The sequence below is a fragment of the Harpia harpyja genome, chromosome 2, assembly GCF_026419915.1.
Source record: "Harpia harpyja isolate bHarHar1 chromosome 2, bHarHar1 primary haplotype, whole genome shotgun sequence".
NCBI classification, from domain to species: Eukaryota; Metazoa; Chordata; class Aves; order Accipitriformes; family Accipitridae; genus Harpia; species Harpia harpyja.
Window position 1 is genome coordinate 61,295,271 of NC_068941.1, and position 23,681 is coordinate 61,318,951.

The following is a 23,681-nucleotide window of genomic DNA, read 5'->3' on the forward strand; positions in this document are numbered from 1 at the left end:
AAACAAGCAAAGTTCTGAAGTCACACCGTTGTGTTCTTCTCTAAAGGTTAGTCAACAGCAATCAGGGCAGAGGCTATGCATGAGGAGATTAACTCCAATAGTTTCCTTGCCTTGCCTCCAGGTTCACGTGCTGCTGGTTCCAGACTGTCCTTGAGAGTTTGGAGCTGGGACAAGAGGGGTTGTTTCTTTCCAGTTGCAAGTGTCAGAAATCCCAGGCTTCTCTTGCTTTCATTCTGAGACACCTTTTTCCTGAATCTGTTTTGAGCTTTCTCCTTCTCCCTTTTTTCTTCTCCTTTTGAATGGACACTTATACTAGACACCAGCTGTATCTCAATCTGCAGAAAGTTGAGCCAAAGCTCTTGACCTCTTCTGGTAAGGTTTGATTGATTCCTTTTTTTCCTCTCTTTCTTTTTATCTTCTATCCTTCTATCCTGGTTTGATGAGGAGGGAAAAAAATCCATTTTCAGGAACAGCAAAATGCAGACTACAATTTGTTTCTACTCCAACCCTGGCAGCACAGGCTGGGAGTGCCTGACTCAGGATTAGAGACCTCAGCGTGTCGAGAGAGACCTGACCTCTCTGGGAAGCCCCTGTTGCAGTCTCTCAGCTCTTCTGCTAACACAAAGGACTTCTACACCTTCACACAAAGCAGACTAAGGTAACTTGCTTGCAGTGCTGTCAGGAGCACATTTCATGTAGAGTTTGTAACTCTGATGTGAATCACTCTTTTCACCTCTCTGTTTCCTTCTCTTTCTTTCTCATCTGGAGCTACTGTGCCGTAGACGGCTATCCCAGTCTGAGCCATAATCCTGGAAGTTTTTTCTGAGTTGAGTTGCTTTACAAAGTTAAAAAGAGAACGACACTATTTATAAACACATTATGTAAACATTAGCAACAGAGGTCCAGCTGCTTAGCATTCAATTAATTTAGTTCAGTCAATATTGCATGGTACATAGTTTTGTCTGCTCGTATTGTAAACACATCTTGCCCTTGAGCACTTATTTCATTTGACTAATTAAGATCTACTTCTAAGTGCTCTCATTTTGTTGCCAGGCAGACTCCCCCAATTTTAGATACAGCTGTTGTACTTGGTGAAAAAGACATTTGAAATCCAGGTCCATCTGGTTTGTGCTCCAGCCTGTCAGGCCAAAACCTGCTTTGTCTAAGGCAGTAGGGTCTCTGTTTTCAACAGGACTCAGGCTGCAGATGAATCAGGACATGTTGTGGTTCTTACATATGCCAGCACGGCTTATGCAAGTACACCTTATATTTCTATGCAATATTGTGTTCCCCTGCCTGAGATCGTGAAAACCCTTTTAAAATTTTAATTACTTAATTCAGGTGCGTAAATTTTTCAGAGAGGTAAATACGCAGGCAAGTACGAGGCCACTGTACTTGCGCTTTTTAGATAAACAATGAGAATGAAGTTTTCATGGTGGTCTCACTCACTGTTCTGACTATGTAAGTAGCTGAATTTTCAATTCATGAGCAATTGTAAAAAGATTTAAAGTTATACTGAGCTACATGAAAATTTTGTTCAGACAAAATTAAGAATAATTGAGTAAAAAAAGTACTTTTCTAAACAAAATTGATTTCAAATGACTTTTGAAAATGAAATACTACTCTTTTTAGAAAATATATTTTACAATGCACATGTATTGTGCCTGTATTACACTTTTTCTGTATGCATATTTTGCCAAAATAGTTACACCTTACTGAATCGATATACTTCACAGGGGAAAAAGCCTTGCATGAAAAATACCATGTTGTTCTTCATGACATTATTACAAGACCATGAAAGGAAATGTAGATTTGAGTGTTGTTTTGAAACTTTGTCACTGATCCGCTTTACTTCTGTAACCATAGGTAAATACTATTTTGGTACTGCCAAGAAATAGGAGCAAGAAAGTCCTACAAAGAACCAAAACTTAGGGAGAAGCACATCCAGATCTGTACTTGGTAACAGATTTACAGCTGTAACAGGAAAAAAAAAAAGGAGCTTCAGACTGAATGCTGGTCTTGGTTCTATAGAAGTGACTCACATTGCTTATGAAGCTGGGATGGCATTGCCTTCTCCTGAGAAGATTTACCTCTGCTAAGGCATTGAGATAAGCCAGCATCATTTTAAACACCGTGACACATACTGCAGTTCACAGCTGGGCTAAGCGGTGCAAGCTACCGGCATTTTTTGGGCTGCCTGTGTTGCTGAGACTGAATTTGTGCTAACAATGATTAGGGACAAAATAGCAAAGCTACAGCAGAAAATAGCAAAATTCTGTTACTACTAAGAAAATATACACCACTTTTCATCCATAGACTTTAATACTATACAAAATCAATCCATCTCCATTTTGTAGGGAATAATACAGCATACTTTACCAACATGTTGTGTTATTAATTTCACCTTCGCAAGTCAATGATAAGTCAAAGACAGGGGTATGCAGAGAAATGTTAGGCCTTACTAGTCTGGTACGACTGTACAGCCTGGCCTGAAAATCAGAATTAGAAAGTTGCATGTTCCCTTGGGCAATGAACAGGCTGGGTTAAGGAGCAGAGTACAGTCCTCCACCGAGGAGATGAATGGCTTCTTGGACACGTGATACTGCTATGGTTGCCATTTTTCCTTAAGCACTAAGGAATGAGTGGGGGATTTCTGTGGCTAAAAGCATAGGCTAAAGTCAAGGAACAGGTTTTTTAGGTGGTTGAGGTACAAAGTCTGCTTAGCATCTGCAGTTTTCTGTGGAGTCAGACATGCGGCACAAGCTCATTAGTGGACTAATACAAGGTGTTAATGGAGGGGCAGGCGCTCCATAGAGAGAGAAGGTCCAAGGTCTTACAATCAAAGGATGCTGAATAATTTTCCATGTGCCTAATCTTATTGATACAAATTCCTGCCCACAGTAAGCGTGTGAAATATTTGAATTACGGGTTCTGTTGCTTTGACCCTAAACGTGAATTCAGATAAGGCAGTCATGCTCTGTGTGGTTTGGATTAGAAACGGTAATATGTTAAATAACCGTGTGTTTTCTCTGGAAGAACTCTCCATAGGTAATTTAGTGTTCATAGGCACTTACAGAATATAAATGAATGAGAACAGAGATAGATTGCTGAGGAGATTAGCCATATATTCTGAGTTAAAAGTAAGTCACTGAGGGTATTAGCCAAAATTGCACCTCACCAGCAGGAACAGATATACTGGATAGCAATCTAGCAACCTTTAGGTGCTGCTTCATTAGCTCAGACCTGTACTTAGAGTCACTGTGCAGCCTCTCCATTTTCCCTGGCCATCAGCACTATGGCTGTGCAGCCCTGATCCTAGCGTCCAGTGTCTCGTGTGAAATGAATCATTGTCTAATTCAGTTTCCATCTACATGCTGATAGGCAGCTGTCCCTTGTACAAACCAGGCTTGCACTCCAATGGTAGCAGGTATTTGAAGGACCGAGGGAGACAATCATGCACCTCTCTGCACAGATGGTTCCTGCATGGCCAGGGACATTTGGGCTGGCAGTCTGGGAAACTTGGTGCTGCTATTTCCATGGAAGCCTGATGAATTGAGGGCTGCCAATCACCAGAAAAGATAAACTCAGTGAAAGATCATATCAGTATGAATGAACTCTTCAAACACAACTGAAATGCTCAATGTTTTCTTCAAGTTTCCCACACACTGTGGTTTGCTCATAACGAACAATGTTTCTTTGTACAGTCTACTCTTGCACTTCATGTTTGTTGCTTTCAGTTTATGAGGAAGATGAATAAATAAATAAAGCTGTTAGAAGTGGTAGCAGAAAGCTAATGGAGGAAGCATTAAGAATTTTATCTGAAGGACTCAATTCTGTTCTCAGTTCTGCAGAGTAGATTCTGAGGGCTGGACGACTCGTATGTGAGTATACTGGCCACTTAATAAAACTACTTCATGTTAATGTTGTCCCAGGTCAGGTAAGCAGCCTTTCCATGTTGAGACTTGAGGCATTGTGTTTTGTTTATTTGTATTATTGCAGTGTCAAGGAGCCATAGGTATAGATCAAGACACGGAATGGGTAGCCACGCAACAGATAATTTCTGAAGATTTATAATATCTGTCAACTTGGATGCATTTGGGGCAAGGCTTCATTCTCACAAGTTGAAGTGAATCCACGAGTACCAGAATCTTCCAATTTGTTCTGGGTTTTGTTTGTTTTATACAGCAATTCACATCTTGGCAGAAGACAAGTAAATACATAAATTGTACTTATGGCTGTAACATCCTAGGACAACTGCATTATCTCAAAGCACGATATGGCAGCTCTTCCAAAAATGTGATATGACCAGGTGCAGAGATTATTTTTCCTGCTGCTCTGACTGCAGAAATACAGACTCATTTAAGAGCACAGCTGTTTCCAAAGAAATCAGCCCCTCCTCTAAATGAACCCTTATCTTTGAAAAGCAAGCCTAGCTTTTCCTTTTGCTGTTCTCCTAGCCCGGGGCTGTCAGAGGCTGAAGACTGAGACCTGGTGAGGCTGTGCTGGGAAGTGACTCAGCCCCAGCTTTCCTGTCCCCTGCGGTCACCAGGGGACAGCCTGGGCCCTGTGTTGGTACCTCTGAGGCTACTGAGATGGCACTAAAATGAGAAGAGCAGTTGTCCAGAGTAACTCTGCGTTCCTCTGTGTGCAACAGAAAAGTACTTAAGATATACTAGATGGGTGACTGGGCTAATTTCATGTGCTCGTGCACGGAAATCATTGATTGTCAAGTATTTGCTATTAAAATCTATGCATCCATGTAGAGACAAGCTATCCACCTTTTTGAAAATAAAAAGGGAAAGTCATACAGACTATACTATCAGCATCTGAGTAACTTCTAAATTTGTGTGCAATGTAAAAATACATTGTGAAAATAAAATAACTGGTTTATAGTCCTCTGGGGAAAGAAAGCTTTCCAAAGTGTGGAAATAGAGCAGTTGCTGTGGCTTAACATTAGTGTACTGTGAAGAATGAATTATTTTAGCTTAGTGACTGACTTAAAAGATGAGCCGTAAGGAATGACTTAAAGTGAGCCAAAAATACATTTTAAATTTTGATGTGAAAAAAATGAAACATACAGTCCTATTTGGCTAATTTCTCAGTTTCAGTATCAACAAGCTATTTGTGAATCTGCCTCTCAGAGTATCTGAAAAACAACTTGCTCAGCTCCACAGCTATGTGCTAGTCTTTCTGTCCTCATGAGGTTTAAATCTGCTGCTGTGGATGCTCATGGTGTAACTTTAAAACCACTCCTGTTTTGCTGCCAGCATGTTCTCTGCAGCTCAGAAGGATGGCATTTCAGCTATGTCAGAAGTTAATGTGGATCTACAGATTGCTGTGTGCATGCAGTCTCCATGGGCGATGCTTCTGAGAGTAAATTTGCAGTGATAGAAGCTCAGTGTGTGTATTCTGCATAGGGTGTATGGAGTGACCTAGGGTGTATTATCTGAATGTCTTTAGAAATGATTAAAGTGTGTTTCGAATTGCAAAATATGTTGCCCAGAGAGCAGTCGCTTTGCTGTCCCAACAGGCAGTATATGGGATCACACCAGCAGCCTGCGTGTGTTGATCTCCATGCCTGCTCTTGCTGGGATGTTTCCTGTGGTACTGTCTTTCTTGTTTTATGAGTGTGCTGTGATAAAATGTGCTTTTCTGTTTTTCTGGTGTTAACTGTTCTTTTGCTAGGGTTTGTGGAAGCTAGTTGCTTGAATATGGCATTTGATCCATGGCAGAGCCCTTGTGAAATAAGGCATTTTGTGCATGTCATAGAGCAGGCAGCAATGGGAGTACAGAAGAAGGCATGGATGGAGACCCACCTGTGAATTGTGAATGCTGTGAATTGGATGAAATGCTATAGCTGGCAGACTAAGTCAAGATGGGCAGGCAGGAACTCTTCTGCATTTTGCATTCAGATAGTAAATCTCAGAAAGATCCCACTGTTCGAGTGACCTGAGTTTTGGAATAGGTACCTCGCTCTCTCTCTTCATAGTCCACCAAGTTTGAAAGAAATTTAAGGCTGAGTATGTATTTTAGAGCAATTAAAGGAATTGGCCAGAAGCAGAAGAGAGGTCTTATTCCCAGCGCTATATTGCAATAACCAGAGACAAGTAAAACTGGAGAAAATGAGGGTTTTTTTCCACACGGTTTGCAGGGTCTGTGGGAAGCGACACATGCAGGGACATGGGTTTATGGCTGACACGTCTCATGGGGGAGCGGGGGGAGTCTGACAGGCGGGTGACTGAGGGAAGTTCTTCGTTTACAGATGTGGCAGAACCTAGGCAAATGTGAGGGATGGGAGCTGCCCTCATTAGAAACATCAGAAAGATGGAATCTCTTAAAAAAGGCATAGATTTGAATGTCCTTCCAGCCTTTTTTTAACTGGGAAGGGGCCTTGCAACTGGTTTTTAGAGTGCTCTGAGCAATGAGCTCCTTTGGGAGGGGAGAAATTATGCCTTCTGTGGAAGCAATTTGACGTGCTTGGTGAGAAGAAGCAGGATGAGACCAGATGCCCTTTTAGTGGCTTTGGGTGCTTTAGGGAAAAGACATGAGTGGATCCAGCTCAAAGCTCCTGCTGCCTCAGGTACCAGCACAGTCATATTCATTAGTGAATTTTTATTGCCAGGCATGAATAAATTACTAGATATCTGGTGCCTGCAGACAGGCAAAGGAAAAGCTGTCTGGGAAAGCTTAGATTTAAGACAGGTTTTTCATCTCTAATAAAAATAGCCCTTTTTGTTTGAGGTGTAGGTTCTTACATCCTTGGTAGTTCAAATGCAATCATACCCTGGATCAATGCAATCTTGTCTCAAGCAGGGAGCTGTGATAAATCTGTTCAAATCTCATTCTGTCAGACCACTCTGTGCCAACAGAGGTGATAATGAATACTTAGGTATGAACACAGTTGTTGTTTTTTCTGGCATCAAACTATGTAGAGGTTCAAGTGGAGTATTTTATTGATTCACTGCAATATCACTTTAAGTTGGTTGCACCTTCATCAAATCATTATATATATTTAGTGTTAGGTCTATTTCTGTATGAAGCAGGGACAGCCATAAAAACAATGGAGTCAAGGCAGAATTGCCATTTTCTATACTGTAGCTGATTAAATAAATCTTCCTCTTTTCCCCAACTCGCTCTGTTCAGGTTTCTGTGGGCTTGTTCTGTTCACCCACACAAGTGAAGTGGTTTCTAAGACTGCTGCTGAGAAGGCTAATGCATGGTTCAGTGTTGCAGTGTCGATCCCTGAATCACGCTGCAGCATTACAGTTGTCATAGAGACACAGATTTTTGAGACCAAAGGGACAGTTCTGATAATCTGCTCAGACCTGTTGTAAAACACAGAGTAGCTTGCCAATAAGTAAATAACTTGCCAAATTGGAACGTAGCCTGGCCCTCCCTCTCCTGTGACAGTGAAACACATTTCACTTAAGTTTGGGGGATGCTGGAAGAGAAACCCCAAATGGGGATTTAATTTATTGTCAGAGCGGTGTTGTCGGCGCATCATTTTTTTCTGCTGAGTGAAAGCCAGGTGCAAGCTTAGTCCACAAGGTCACGCCGTGATTGTGATACTGGTGACTTCAAAGTGACAAAGAGTATTAGAGTAATAACATATCCTGTCTTATTTTCTAGGTAGTGCGGTGAGGTCAGCACTTATATTTGTAATGAAGGATGCTAGAGTGGGGCAGCTGTGTGCAGTCAGAAGTCTCTGACAGACAAGCGCTGGGTGATTTAGCTGCGGCAGTTTGATGCTACTGTCCCTGGTTGTTTGCCTCCTCCTTCTGTCTGCTCCTTTATCAGCAGAGATGTGTGTCTGCATCTCACCCATGCCGATCCAGAGCCTGCTGCAGCTGCCGCCAGGGACAGTGGGCTTGTGCCAAGGCACTGGGTTGTGAACTGCCATAGCAGTTGTAGCCCTTGCCAGAGGCTACCTGGCACAGCAGAACTAACAGCTGGGGGATTTAACATCTTAAACTGCCAAGCTGACATCCATCAGAGCTCACGTGAGAGTGCCAAGCAGTCTGGGTAACCTCCAGCCAAGTATTAAGTCTCCTCTGTCCCAGTATATGCTAATCTGTGAGAAATGGATTGTTACAGATCCCAGCTCTGCTGATGAAGCGGTTCCAGTTATAAAATCCCTTGATTTTATACACAGAATTTTCCAGTGGCCATCATGGTATTAGACACTGAAACAGGTGTAAAGCCTCTGATATGGTCTCCCCATCTGCCGCTGCAGAATTTGGAATAAGGTGAAGTGCTTGAGCAAAGCTGTGAAAATGTCTGTGAAGGAACATGTGCAACCAAAGTGCTCTCCTCCTCCTAAATGTATACATTTCTCTGGTTGTCAGCTGTGCATACATAGTTCTGCACTCCTGTAAGATAGCTTTGGAAAAGCTGGAAATGTAATTTTTTAATGAAAAAAATCTGCTGGCTCAATATAAGCATGTATTATCCCTGCATTGGCTGCTCTGCTGGAGAGGTTTGATAATAGGGCAGCGTTGATTCTTTGTGCTCTTTTCCCATTCCTGTGTAGCACAGTTGTTTTGCTGCTATTTGCAGTGCCTTAAATTACTGCTAAGTATTATTAAGGAACAATTCTTAGCACTTCAGATTTTCAGGGATTGTCTTTGGCTAATTTCCACAGCATTCCTGTGAGGTGTAATGATTCACTGCCTTTCTGTTCATAAATAGTGTGATGTTCAACTATTCTTTGAGTAGCCTAAGAGCAATTCATCTGTGGGACTGCCTGGTTCCTCTGGAGCGTGCTCCTTCTGCAGTAGGAGTAAGTCTCCCTTAAAAACACAGGGGAACTCAAGAAAGGGCCAGGTTGTGGGTGCTACAGTATTGGTGTGCTCTGGCACTGCTATAGAGCTGCGCAGCTGTTGTGGATGCACTGGGGAGCGCTGAGCTTTTGGAGGGGAAAATGTGTCTCCAGCTTGCTTGGTTTAGAGGTGGGGAAGCACCCCCAGACAGGGAGAGGACTCGCTCAGGTGCCACCTTCCTGCCACCCTTTAGGGACGAAGGAGATCCTGCAGCTCTCATGGTGAGGGGGAGCCCGGGAGGGAGAGAGGGCACTGTTTGCAGCAGCTTTCTGAGCTCACACCCATGCACGGTCCAGCCACAGGCTGACCCTGGGTGAATAAGCGAGACTGAATTGAGGAAGCAGACAGGGCTTCAAACGCGAGGAGACAGGATGGTGCCACATGTAACACTTGTGAATCTGAGCGTAAAATCTGTTAACTGACATGCTTTCCAAAGGATGCTATTCAGGGAACCACTCGGCAGCCCTATTGTCCTTGTACATGGGATTAGAAGAACATAAAGCTCGTAAAGTTCAGTTTTTCTAAGGGAGTTTAGCAATGGTGGGAAGAACACATGATCCGTCTTGGCCATGGTCTAGTGTCTCAGCACCGGTTTAACTGTTAGGCTTTTGCTTGCTGTTTCTATTGCACTATTCTATTTCATACTGCTTGTGATTGCACCTGCAGGTATGCACCTCCATGTGAGCCGTGCATTTACATCTGCAGGAGAGTGGAGATCAGTTTAATAACTACTCCCATTTAAATGCAGGATAGATATTTTACATGCCCATACAGACCTTTGACTTGGTTTAATATTCACCCCTTGTCTTTTTGCTTAAATTCCAAATTGTCATGTGCATTTTCTACAGGCATTGAACACTCCTCATAAACATGTGTCTTCATTCTGAGTTAATTTACAGTGTTTCTGCTAATCAGATCTAATTTAAAGGGTGGGGCTGAGGAAAGGGCCATCCACTTGGAACAAACATTTGAAACAACCAATAAAAAAGCAGAGAGAGAAGATTCTCGGTGTGAGTTGCATTGGTTTAATTGACAAAAATGGAGCCATGCCAGTTTTCACCAGCTGAAGATCAGACATGTTACTTCTATGTCAGATTATGTGCTGCCGAGAGCTACTAGATTTAGGGCTATTAGTATTGTATAGATTTACACATCCATACAGGTCTTTTTGCTGTCTCTGTATCCAGTTCCATTTATTGTTTTCTTTCTGCATGCATCAACCTTGCATGATTACTGGCAGCACCAAGGATAAAAATGCTGTTAAGAAACAAAGTTAGGATTAAAAGAAGGTCAATGTTACTGTTACTACGTTCCTGCTGAAGCCAAGACGACTGTAAGTAGCAGAAGAAGAAAGTCAGTGGCAATGGCAACTTAGAGCACATCTCCTCAAAGTAGTGATTATCGTTCAGTGATGGTTTCCACAAACAGTACTGCTCTCGAAGCTGGTGCCATGTGGGTTAAACCATATAACCGTACACAGTATAAAAATGAACAAAATCACTTTCCAGTGCTTTGAAAATGGTCTGGCAGTGCACATAGTGTACAGTATCTGTCTAGCAGTGAGAGATGCTGCTTGCTGTTAGACAGGCAGTCCCAGGACAGCTTAGTGATTGCAGCACCACCTTCCCTGGCCCTTTTATTTAAGGAACAGTTCTGCCCTGGGGTTTATTTAATTCCTGTCTTTTCCCAAAATTGAGTTGGATAAGCCTTTCTTTTAAAGGGATATTTTTTAAACCAAGAAAATGTTAACAATTTGATTTTCATCCTAGCTCTGTGAAGATTTGTATACTGGCACAATAGAAAGCTGAATAGCTGAAGTGAGATGCAGGAGCTGGAAGGAGAGATTGAGGGTAAGAATCTCATAAACTGTTTCTGTCATGGAAGAAAACGTCACATGCCTAACGCATGTGGCATGAACAGAGAGGTAGTGGTCATGGTTATCACCTCTTTATTCACCCTCTCCACTCTGGCCCCTGGTAGCTTTCATGGGGATTAATGGGTACTACTAAGTGCAGAGTACGCAGGACAACTGGTTTACTTGTACTCAAATGCCTAAGAAAGAAGTAGGCAGCCTGCTCTTCAGAGCTCTGTTCTTCTTCCAGGTATGATCAATAATTTTCAAGAGTTTTAGAGATGCAGAGGAGAAAAGCTGTGGTGCATAGAAGGTATATTTTAGGTGGAGAATTGTCAAAGATGCCAGTGCTCCTGACACATTTACTACCTGTGGCCTTTCGGTAGCAGGTAAGCATGCTTATTCTTTTGGAAAATCATTCAGTTGTTAGTAGAACTGATCTAAATACTCATAAGAAGTAATGCACTCTGCCAATTTTGACCTGTTGGCAAATTGTGAATAAAGATTTTGTTGATTTCTTTGGATCGGCTCAACAAGTATTAACATATCAACATATATATCTTTGGAGACATGAATTATTTATAGCAAGTGTTCAAAAGGTCTGAAAAGCAATTTTCTTTTGGGCATGTGTGCCTGGCCACATGGGTGACATGGTATTCTCTCATCCCTGATTGTGTTAGCATTTTAATTGCTTATTCCATCTAATGCTAATTTTGATTCTTGATGAGGTCTCAGTGGTAGTACTAAGTCCATTCTCACTGAGCATTCATCCCTACAAAGCTTCATTTATGTGAAAGCTTGTGAATAAAGAGGTATGAGCCAGCCAAGTGTCAGTCTGGTTTCGTTATTTGGGCTTCTAGCTGATAAAAGCTCGGGTACTTTGATCAGCTTGAGTCATGACTGGGCTGGAGACTTCAAATCAACTATCTCCCAGCAAATAAATTCAGGTACAAATTCAGTATGAAGGCAACTTCAGTATGAATTCGCCCATTTTGATTGCTCTGGTACTATATATATATCTCCATTTCCTCTCCTAATCAGGTAGAAAAGTTACTGAAGAGATGTGTTATGCACTTTATTTTGAAAATCAAGATATGATTTGTTCTCCAAATGCATCCATTGCATGCCTTAATAAGTTTAAGCTGGAGATGAGCCAAGCAGCAGCAAGCAACATCAGGAAAACTGTTTTGTGCCAAAAAAGGCAGGGAACTGCAAAGCCCAAAGGTGGGTATGCAGCTTAATGAGCGGCTCTGTAGGTCCTGTAAAGTGGTGGATTATGAGACTCGGACAGAGTTTTGCACTAGCATAAAGTAACTGGGGAGATCAGTAGAGTGATGGGCAGCACTGGAAAGGGAAGTTACAATTGCCTACCACCTCTGCTTCTCAGGAATGAGAGGAAAATGGCTGTGTATGTCTTTATACACAGGGCTGTGGTGTTGCGGTGCTTCAGTCAACTCAGAGCAATGTAGATATGGACAGGCTAACCAAAAGAAGATGTATAGGGAAAGTTAATGCATGTTGGTCTAACACAATTATTCATTACTGTCCTGGGTTCAGCTGGGATAGAGTTAATTTTTACAGGAACCTGGGAGGTGGGGGGGCATAGCCGGGGCAGCCGACCTGAACTAGCCAAGGAGCTATTCCATACCATGTGACATCATGCTCAGTATATAAATGGGGAGTGGGCCGGGGGGAGGGCTCTCAATTTTCGGTGGCGGAGCGTCGGGTTCTGGGTGGTGAGCAGTTGCACTGTGCATCACTTTTTTTTTTTTGTATATTCTTTCATTAGTACCGTTGTTGTTGTTGTAACCTTTTTTTTTTGTGTTGTCCCAGTAAACTGCCCTTATCTCAACCCTCGAGGTTCCAGTTTTTTTCTTTTCTCTCCTCCGTCTCCTCCCTATCCCACCGGAGGGGGACGGGAGGAGTGAGCGAGCGGCTGCGTGGTCCTTTGTTACCGGCTGGGCTGAAACACGACAGTCCTTTTTGGCGCCCAGCGTGGGGCAGGAAGGGTTGAGATAACGACAGATCTGGCCAGAGCGTGTTGAAACAAATTTGTTATACGCATTTCTTATATTAAATAAATAGATGTTAGTCACAATGTTGATTCATTTGTTTACATGGTGGCGTTTTGTAAGTTCTTATGTGCTCTATGTATTGCCTGTAGTTACGTTTCTCACCTCTGGGAGAGTGATTGGGATTATCATTTTGCTGTACTGGGCAATGTCGACTTGTGAAATGATTACATCACTGGTCATGAGGTTAAGCTGGTATCTGTATGAGGTAGTGATATCATTTCCATACTTCGGGCACCTTCTATCGGATTTTATTGGTAATTACACTCACTCCATGGGGAAGTTAGGGGGGGATGCTTCCCCCCGTCTGTTTGCCTCCCTTCTCTCCTTCCGACTAATTACAACAGCCTTTGAGAATTTTGAATATCCTTGGGATGCACAAGCCAGTGTGCTGTTAGTGCTATGCCTCCTGAATATGTTTCAGGTCTTGTTTAGGGCTACAAAAAGGCTCTTTAAGACTACCACCCAGAGATCTGCCCCAAAGCTGGATATTCATGGGTGGCATGGCATGTGGGAGGATATGGGCAGGTATCTAGAGAACTTCTCACCTCCAGTGGCTTGGAAGTTCACTCCCGAACAACTACAGAACCCTCATGAAGTGGTAGAATATTTGAAAGAAAAATGCTGTGGCTATTCCAAAGACGTACAAGTCACTGCACTGTGCTGGGCCCTGGCCAGTATCTACCAAACACTACTTGATATTAGGCAGCACCCTCAGGGGGAAAAGGGGGAAAAGATGGAAAACAGGACAACAGGCACCGTGGCAACCCAAACCCCGACAACAGGCACCGTGGTTACCCAAACCCCAACAACAGACGCTGTGGCTACCCCAACCCCGACAACAGGCACCGTGGCTACCCCAACCCCGGAGACAGATACTGCAGCTAAACCAGAGAACCAACCTGTGCCAGTATCAGTCGCCCCTGTACAGAAAAAGAAACACACAAAGAAATCAGTTCGCTTAGTGAGAGATGAAGATGAACCAGGGTCATCGCGAGAACAGGAGGAAGAGGCAGAACCTGAAATAATTACCCGATCTCTATCCCTGAGTGAGTTGCGTGACATGCGAAAAGATTTTAGCCGCCACCCAGGTGAGCACATTGTTACCTGGCTGCTCCGATGCTGGGATAATGGGGCTAGTAGTGTGGAATTAGAGGGTAAGGAAGCCAAGCAGTTGGGATCTCTGTCTAGGGAAGGGGGCATTGACAAGGCAATTGGGAGAAAAACACAAGTCCTCAGCCTCTGGAGGCGACTTCTGTTATGTATAAAGGAAAGATACCCCTTCAAGGATGAAGTTACATGTCACCAAGGCAAGTGGGCCACCATGGACAGAGGTATCCAGTACCTGAGGGAATTAGCCGTGCTGGAGGTGATTTATAATGATCCAGAAAATGCGCAGTCACCCACAGATCCAGATGAAGTCCAATGCACACAACCCATGTGGCGGAAGTTTCTACGAAGTGCACCACCAACCTATGCCAACTCATTGGCAGTAATGTCCTGGAAAGAAGGCAATGGACAAACGGTGGATGAATTGGCTGTCCAACTCTGGCAATACGAAGGAAGTCTCTCTTCCTCCCTATAGGCCTGTGTCTCGGCTGTAGAGGAATTGTCCCGAGAGTTCCAGCAATTCAAAGTGGATGTGTCCTCCTCCCCACCTGTACAGGCCCGCATCGCAGCTATTGGGAGTAAGCACTCCTCTGCCCAAGAGAGAGGAGAGAGAAAGTACACACGACGGGCTAACCTGTGGTTTTACCTGCGTGACCATGGAGAGGACATGAGGAAGTGGGATGGAAAACCTACCTCAGTCCTGGATGCACGGGTACAGGAGTTGCGAGAAAAAGCAACCAGAAAAGAGGATTCTTCTTGGAAAGCTGCTGCTCCAGTTTCCCGTGAGCAGTCCCCCAGACGCAGTAGATGGGCTGATCCCATTTCTGATCCTCTTGAAGGGACTTCTGATTGACGTGTGTGAAAAGTGAGTAACGGATATTCTAACCAGGATTAGAGGGGCCCTGCCTCCAGCCAGGTGGAGGAGAGGGACAACCGAGTCTACTGGACAGTGTGGATTCGATGGCCTGGCACGTCCGACCCACAGGAATATAAGGCTCTAGTAGACACTGGTGCACAATGCACCCTAATGCCATCAAGTTATAAGGGGGCAGAACCCATCTGTATCTCTGGTGTGACAGGGGGATCCCAAGAGCTAACAGTATTGGAAGCTGAAATGAGTCTAACCGGGAATGAGTGGCATAAACACCCCATTGCAACTGGCCCAGAGGCCCCGTGCATTCTTGGTATAGATTATCTCAGGAGGGGGTATTTCAAGGACCCAAAAGGGTACCGGTGGGCCTTTGGTATAGCTGCATTGGAGATGGAGGAGATAGATTGAACAGCTGTCTACCCTGCCTGGTCTCTCTCAAGACCCTTCGGTTGTGGGATTGCTGAAGGTTGAAGAACAACAGGTGCCAATTGCTACCACGACAGTGCACCAGCGGCAATATCGCACCAATCGAGACTCCCTGATCCCCATCCATAAGCTGATTTGCCAATTGGAGAGCCAAGGAGTGATCAGCAAGACTCACTCACCCTTTAATAGTCCCATATGGCCCGTGCGGAAATCTAATGGGGAATGGAGACTAACAGTAGATTATCGTGGGCTGAATGAAGTCACGCCACTGCTGAGCGCTGCTGTGCCAGATATGTTAGAGCTTCAATATGAACTGGAATCAAAGGCAGCTAAGTGGTATGCCACAATTGACATTGCTAATGCATTTTTCTCCATTCCTTTGGCAGCGGAGTGCAGGCCACAGTTTGCTTTCACTTGGAGGGGCGTCCAGTACACCTGGAATCGACTGCCCCAGGGGTGGAAACACAGCCCCACTATTTGCCATGGACTGATCCAGGCTGCACTGGAAAAAGGTGAAGCTCCAGAACACCTGCAATACATTGATGACATCATTGTATGGGGCAACACGGCAGAAGAAGTTTTTGAGAAAGGGAAGAAAATAATCCAAATCCGTTTGAAGGCTGGTTTTGCCATAAAAGAAAGTAAGGTCATGGGACCTGCACAGGAGATCCAATTCTTAGGAGTAAAATGGCAAGACGGGCGTCGTCACATCCCTATGGATGTGATCAACAAAATAGCAGCTATGTCCCCACCGACTAATAAAAAGGAAACACAGGCTTTCTTAGGTGTTGTGGGCTTTTGGAGAATGCATATTCCAAATTACAGTCAAATTGTAAGTCCTCTCTACCAAGTTACCCGGAAGAAGAATGATTTTAAATGGGGGCCTGAGCAACAACAAGCCTTTGAACAAATTAAGCGGGAGATTGTTCATGCAGTAGCTCTTGGGCCAGTCCGGGCAGGACAAGATGTTAAAAATGTGCTCTATACTGCAGCTGGGGAGAATGGCCCTACCTGGAGCCTCTGGCAGAAAGCACCTGGGGAGACCCGAGGCCGACCCCTGGGGTTTTGGAGTCGGGGATACAGAGGATCCGAGGCTCGCTATACTCCAACTGAAAAAGAGATATTGGCAGCATACGAAGGAGTTCGAGCTGCCTCAGAAGTGGTTGGTACTGAAGCACAGCTCCTCTTAGCACCCCGACTGCCAGTGCTGGGCTGGATGTTCAAAGGGAGGGTCTCCTCTACACATCATGCAACTGATGCCACGTGGAGTAAGTGGGCCGCACTGATCACACAACGAGCTCGCATAGGAAACCCCAGTCGCCCAGGAATTGTGGAAGTGATCACGGACTGGCCAGAAGGCAAAGATTTTGGAATGTCGCCAGAGGAGGAGGTGACACGGGCTGAAGAGGCCCCGCTATATAATAAACTGCCAGAAAATGAGAGGCAATATGCCCTGTTCACTGATGGGCCCTGTTGCATTGTGGGAAAGCATCGGAGGTGGAAGGCTGCTGTATGGAGTCCTATACGACTAGTCGCAGAAACTGCTGAAGGAGAAGGTGAATTGAGTCAGTTTGCAGAAGTGAAAGCCATCGAGCTAGCGTTAGACATTGCCGAAAGAGAGAAGTGGCCAGTGCTCTATCTCTATACTGACTCATGGATGGTGGCAAATGCCCTATGGGGGTGGCTACAGCAGTGGAAGAAGAGCAACTGGCAGCGCAGAGGTAAATCCATCTGGGCGGCCGCACTGTGGCAAGATATTGCTGTTTGGATAGAGAAGCTAGTGGTAAAAGTACGTCACGTAGATGCTCATGTACCCAAGAGTCGGGCCACTGAAGAACATCAAAACAACCAGCAGGCAGATCAGGCCGCCAAGATTGAAGTGTCTCAGGTGGACCTGGACTGGCAACATAGGGGTGAGCTATTTATGGCTCAGTGGGCCCATGATACCTCGGGCCATCAGGGAAGAGATGCAACATATAGATGGGCTCGTGATCGAGGGGTGGACTTGACCATGGACACTATCGCGCAGGTTATCCATGAATGTGAAACATGTGCTGCAATTAAGCAAGCCAAGCGGTTAAAACCCCTGTCGTGTGGAGGGCGATGGCTGAAATATAAACAGTGGGAGGCCTGGCAGATTGACTATATCACACTCCCACGAACCCGCCAAGGCAAGTGCCATGTGCTTACAATGGTGGAAGCAACCACTGGATGGCTGGAAACATATCCTGTGTCCCACGCCACTGCCCAGAACACTATCCTGGGCCTTGAAGAGAAAGTTTTATGGCGACACGGCACCCCAGAAAGAATCGAGTCGGACAATGGGACTCACTTGCGAAACAACCTCATAGACACCTGGGCCAAAGAGCATGGCATTGAGTGGGTATATCACATCCCTTATCATGCACCAGCCTCCGGAAAAATTGAACGATACAATGGACTGCTGAAAACTACATTGAGAGCAATGGGGGGTGGAACTTTCAAACATTGGGATACACATTTAACAAAAGCCACCTGGTTAGTTAATACTAGAGGATCCGCCAATCGGGCTGGCCCTGCCCGACCAAGACTTCCACATACTGTAGAAGGGGTTAAAGTCCCTGTAGTGCGCATGAGAAGTATGTTAGGAAAGACAGTCTGGGTTAGTCCCCCCTCAAGCAGAGACAAACCCATCCAAGGGGTTGTTTTTGCTCAGGGACCTGGGTACACCTGGTGGGTGATGCAGAAGGATGGGGAGGTTCGATGTGTACCTCAGGGAGATTTGATTTTGGGAGAGAATAGCCAGTGAATTAGGCTGTATGATATTTAACTGCTAAATAACCTGCCAATGTATGTCATTGTATCTATAGTGTCTATATGCCATATCAAGGGTATTACTGTAAGAATTACCCAAATGACTGAAGGATGGACTTTGAAACTGAGCCAAGTACAACAGTGACAGAACTTGAACTGATGCCCAGCAATTTCCTCAAGATCAGCCTCTTCGATCTGCAGGCCAAGGGTGTGGGTTGCACCAAATGTACCGGCCACAAGTTCCAGAGGCAGCATACAACAACCTAACACCTCACACCATCTCTCTTATCCTGAAGAACTGTTACAACAGATGGAGCCCCAAAGTCATGGACTAAATAAAACTGATGGACACATTGGAGGGATAGCCAATCGACTAAGGGAATACTATTTGTGTGTGTGTGTGTAGGGGGGGGGATGTCCATATACATATATATATATATATATGACAAGGAAAGTGGTAGTAGTTGATTGGAAAAATGTAAGATCTGGGCATGATGTAGATGGTATAGAATAAGGGGTGGATAATGTCCTGGCTTCAGCTGGGATAGAGTTAATTTTTACAGGAACCTGGGAGGTGGGGGGGGCATAGCCGGGGCAGCCGACCTGAACTAGCCAAGGAGCTATTCCATACCATGTGACATCATGCTCAGTATATAAATGGGGAGCGGGCCCAGGGGAGGGCTCTCAGTTTTTGGTGGCGGAGCGTCGGGTTCCGGGTGGTGAGCAGTTGCACTGTGCATCACTTTTTTTTTTTGTATATTCTTTCATTAGTACCGTTGTTGTTGTTGTAACCTTTTTTTTTTGTGTTGTCCCAGTAAACTGCCCTTATCTCAACCCTCGAGGTTCCAGTTTTTTTCTTTTCTCTCCTCCGTCTCCTCCCTATCCCACCGGAGGGGGGCGGGAGGAGTGAGCGAGCGGCTGCGTGGTCCTTTGTTACCGGCTGGGCTGAAACCACGACAAATACATGCACATTGACTTGGCCCAGCTTGCCACTCTACTGTGTCCGTTGAGGGGGTTTAATATAGAGTATAACCAGTATGTCCTTCCAGAGATTTCCTTGTATGTGTTGAACGGTGAACAGAGAATAAGCTATTGTGGTGACTCGGGACTGTAGGTATTGAGGTGCTTCACAGGGAACCTTGACAACACTGTCTCCCTGCTTCTGAGATGTCTGCCTGCAATGCCAAAGTGCTAGGATCTTAAAAATAAAAAACACTATTTTTGCATCTCTAAAGAAATAAATTAGCAGGTTCTGTTCAGACAATACTCTCTAGTAAAAACAATTTTCATTAAGCCTACTGTGAATGTTTACTTGATTGAAATAATTTGCTGGTGGAATAAAAGGTTTGTTGTTCTCAATCTGGCAGAGAATTTCTAAAATCACTATAAAATGACGTTCCAGGAAAAGGAGCAAAAGCAAATAATTTTGGGGGAAATATTTCAAGTTTCTTACCAAGCAATTTAAAATCTAAATGAAAAGCTGCACCTCCACTGACTTACATTAAGGCTGATATTGATTATGCACTTACAGAGAAACAAAATACTTCATTATGGAGAGTAATTTTGAAGGTATGTGCCCATTTTGATGCTTTAAATAAAGCAACTTTCTGGTGCCATCAAGTAGAAATTATAAACAAGTATAAACATTGGGCTGAGAGCCCATCTTGTCTCTCATCAGTGCTCCAGACTGACTGTATGCTTTTTTCAGTGCCTGACAATCGCCACCTCACAGATATGTTGAGATATATTACATTTATGTATACACACTGATGAAAACCTCTGCAGTTCAGAATAAATTGAAATCTTTCCCAGCAACATTTTCTAAGGCTCAAAGTGATTTTGTTTTCTTTGGTTTAGACTTACTTATTCTATATTTGTGTTACAATACTATTAAACATTTTATATGTGAATATTCCATTGTTTTGACATTGTGAAAATGTTTTTATTTGTCAAATTTAAGCAACTGAAGAGTAATGGAATCCTTTTGAAAATTGATGCTCTGAGGTTTTGGGGAATTTAATATCTTTTCAGTCCACAGCAAAATCTTATATCATGTGTTTCTGCAGAATGAAAACTGTACTTACTGGACTTCTGAGAACTTTTAGTTCCTTGAATGGGATGTGCTACAAACAATGAAAACATCGCTTTTGTTGATGACATAGGTATTAGGAAATTATTTTGGTTAATCTTTGATCAGCTTGTTTCTCTGTTCATTTAACACTTCAAACTATGCATCAAAGCTGAGGTTCATATGTTAAAATTGTTTTTTCTCTTCAGTAAACTGAACCAAAATACTGTATTTGGGGAAATCTGTTAATCCTTTCTAGAATGTCATACTTTAGAGAGAAGTATTATTACAAAAAAAGATCGCTTAACTCAGTGCAACAGTTGTAATGTGAAAAATGGAAATTCTTAGAAAACTGCTGCAATATTTTGCCTTGGACTCTATGCAGTCTTAACCAGTTTGTTTAGACAGACGGCTGTGTGGTCAGCGGCAGCAGCTGGTTTGACCAATGACAGAATAAAAATTCTTTTCAAAAACCTTGATAGGCATTTCTCTAAAGGCTAGCATCATAAAACATATAAAGACTATGTTAATGACAAAAATTTGCAAGTGCATGCCTGGATCCTGTGCTCATGGAAGACAATGGCAAAGCTCTCATTAACCTTGGTGCTGAAGGATCAAGTTGTTTCATTTTATAACCTCCAAGTGGTTTGGTAAGACCAATTGATCAATCCTGCCACCACCATGTGGGGCAGACGTTAATCTTGATGTTAGAGATGAATGCACTGAGGTGAAGTAATTAATTCAGCTTCTGCAGTGATTAGGCGCTGAAGATGGACAGTGCTCAGTTGCTGTCCTCTAATGTAATCATCAAGAAATACTCTTCACCCTTCCTCGACAAGAGATTTTGAAAGACATCTTACAAGCTTGGATCAATCAATATTGTGAATTAGACATATTTTGGCTTATGTATTACAAAAATACATTGGGTATGTTCAGTGTGCAAGCTCACTGGACACACAGTATTTGAACAACTTGCTCCTGTTTTACCTAACCTGTGAAGGTCTTTCAAACCACAGCTGTCATTTGGCCAACCCTCTCCCTCCAGTAACTTACAACTTTCAATTTCTAGTGTGCAATTTTGTTCATCCAGAGGATATCTGCGTAGATCCATCATGCAAGCAGCTGTTGTTGTGATCCTGTAAGGGGAGGGTGAAAAAAAAATGAGATTTGAAACCACATTTTACTTGTTTGAGAAGGCAAAATTTTCTATAGTGGCTTTTCAGCTTGTTTAAATACAGAATGGTTATGCACGTGAGTTTCTGGCATACAGGTTTTACATAGCTTGTAAAGCATGATTAAATAATTTATACAGCACAATATACTGGTTACAGTATCAAGCATCAGAGCATATGCTGAATATTGTAGAGCAGGATTTTGACTGAAAACTTGATGTGCAAAAGTGTACAGTGTTTTGAAGAACATTTAGTGAGATTTCTACTTGGACATCTTATTTTTAATGTCCTTAATTCAGACATCTTCAAATTGTTTTGCAAATTGTTTTATTTATAACTTGTACTGCTGATAGCTTTCTTTTTTTCATTTTGTTGTCAAATGTACCGCTATTTTAATTTTGTTTGATACGTATGTGCATTTTCATCCATGCTGTGGAGATACGGATAACATCTGATTCATTATTTTTATGGTTTCATAATCAGTTTATCATTAACTATGATAATTGAACATCACCTCTTAAAAATGTCATGACGCAATCAAACACTTGTGAAATACAATACTGTATGGTGGTTACTTAGTGAACATTGAGAGTAGCTGCGATGTAGGCTGGATCTTCCAGATCCTTGCTCCTTCTAGAGGGCATGCGAGTTGATGTTCCATCCATGAAGGTATTCTCCATAGCCTAAGCCTTTTTGCAAGGCAGCTCCCCTCCTTTTGTTAGACCATAAATCACAGACCATCTAAGCAAATGCTTGCTGATAAGCTGGTGACAGTTGGGAGGAAGGTTAAGTGGCTGTGTGAGGATAGGGGTCAAATTATAGCTTCTTTTAAAGATCCCTTTAAGAAAGACACTCACAGTGGTGCTTTCAAACTCACAAAAGTGAGTTATCACCTGCATTTGCCTTTTTTTGTGATAGGTGGGTTCTTAAATGCTTATAAAGCTTCTGAAGTTGTGAATGGGCAAACTTGGCTTGTAATTTTATTGGTCTCTCCCTCTCTCCAGCAATTCCTACCTGAGAAAGGCAGATAACCTCTTTTCTTGATCTGGATTTGATCCCATTGTTCCAGTTCCATGTTAATTAATGCCACAGGAACACATCTGGAGATTTTACTTTTGATGTGCTGAAAGTCAAGCAAACTTATATGCTGTATTGGGGTGATAATTCTTGCTGTCACAGAACTGACAGAATTAAAAGGAAAAAAATGCCACACGCTTCATTACTGTGACATGCTTCAAATTATCCTAAGTCTACAAAATCCATCTGTCTACCTGTGTATAAGGACCAGCTAGCAAGTGGTGTTATGAGAAACAGTCCATGAAACTATAATACTGTGTAAAGTACCATGGAAATGGTATATTTATGCTTTTCTTCAGGCTGATTTTTGTCCCATTGAATTGAACTGCATGTATCTTAACAGGTTTTGCATTTGTCATGGAAAAGGTCGAGGGCTTCAGCAGAGGCAGGACCTCATTTAGTTTAGCCATGTACCAAATACACCTTACTGAGAGGCATTGAGAAGACATGCAGTAATCATTTGTCAGACGCCTACTTAATAATGCTTAAGATCATACATAACAATATACTAACATTAGTCACAGTTAAATGCTTTTTAATGAAGGTTTCATAGGGTAACGTTTTGTTCCCAATTAATAAATCAGCCTTTGTGGTAATTGAGTTCACCTATATCAACCAGATTTATTTAAGTGGGTACAGAAGTAGAAGCTGACATAGTGTTTCCTAGACCACAGAGTTACAGTGGCCAGCTATTTCCTAATAGTCAGTGCATTTGTACTGCTGACTTCTGCAGTTTTGCATATCCTACACAAGCTACATCAGCGATAGCAATTTGTTACTCTTTATAACATCAATGCAAATTAATTGTGCAGTAGTAAATAATGCAATTGTTGTATATCTGAGGTTTAAATATTCCACATAATTTTTTTTTTTCCTGACATTGTAATTCTGACAACTGTATTGTCTTCTCACTGTTTGTGCAGTTTTTGGCACACTGGTTGGTTTGGTGGGTCTGACCGCTACTATAATCCAATAACAAAAAAGAATGTACGTGTTACTAAGACACTGCATTGCTAATTGCAGGTGGGGTCTGGAAGTAAATACCTGGATTATGCAGAAGAAAGATAATAATCGGTTTCTGGCAGCAGCAAGCGATCCAAATCCGCCTAGCCTGTCTATTGGTAATTTCTCATCCTTCATCCTTATTAAATCACTCTTTGTCTCTATGCTACAAGGAAAGGTGAAACAGAAGCACTTAATCTATGTTCTCTGCTTCCCTCAGCTCTGTTTTCATTTCCTGTAGGGCCTGTAAGGCAGTCTCCATACTTTGGGGTCAGTCTCCATACTTGGGGGAAAGTCAAAGGTGGTGGTGGGGAGCAGCTCTGCCCCTCGTGACTCTTAACCCCTTAGCAGCAGGGCTGAATGCTGCTGCGGCTCTCTGGTGCAATAGGAAGCAGTTGCTTCCAGGGAAGAGGGGAGTG

General features: G+C 43.2%; 1 protein-coding gene across 4 annotated transcripts in view; it reads right to left on the reverse strand.

Moving 5' to 3' along the window:
* Positions 1-23,681, reverse strand: part of GABRB1 (gamma-aminobutyric acid type A receptor subunit beta1) — a 146,338-nt gene that overhangs the window by 18,611 nt on the left and 104,046 nt on the right. For all 4 annotated transcript variants that reach the window (XR_008234138.1, XR_008234140.1, XR_008234139.1 and 1 more), the window contains exon 5: positions 21,065-21,147. Coding sequence is in view for 1 of the 4 variants with exons in the window: in XM_052780142.1 (XP_052636102.1) it covers positions 21,065-21,147 (83 nt within the window). In the remaining 3 variants the exon portion in view is untranslated. The remainder of the gene's footprint in view (positions 1-21,064; positions 21,148-23,681) is intronic.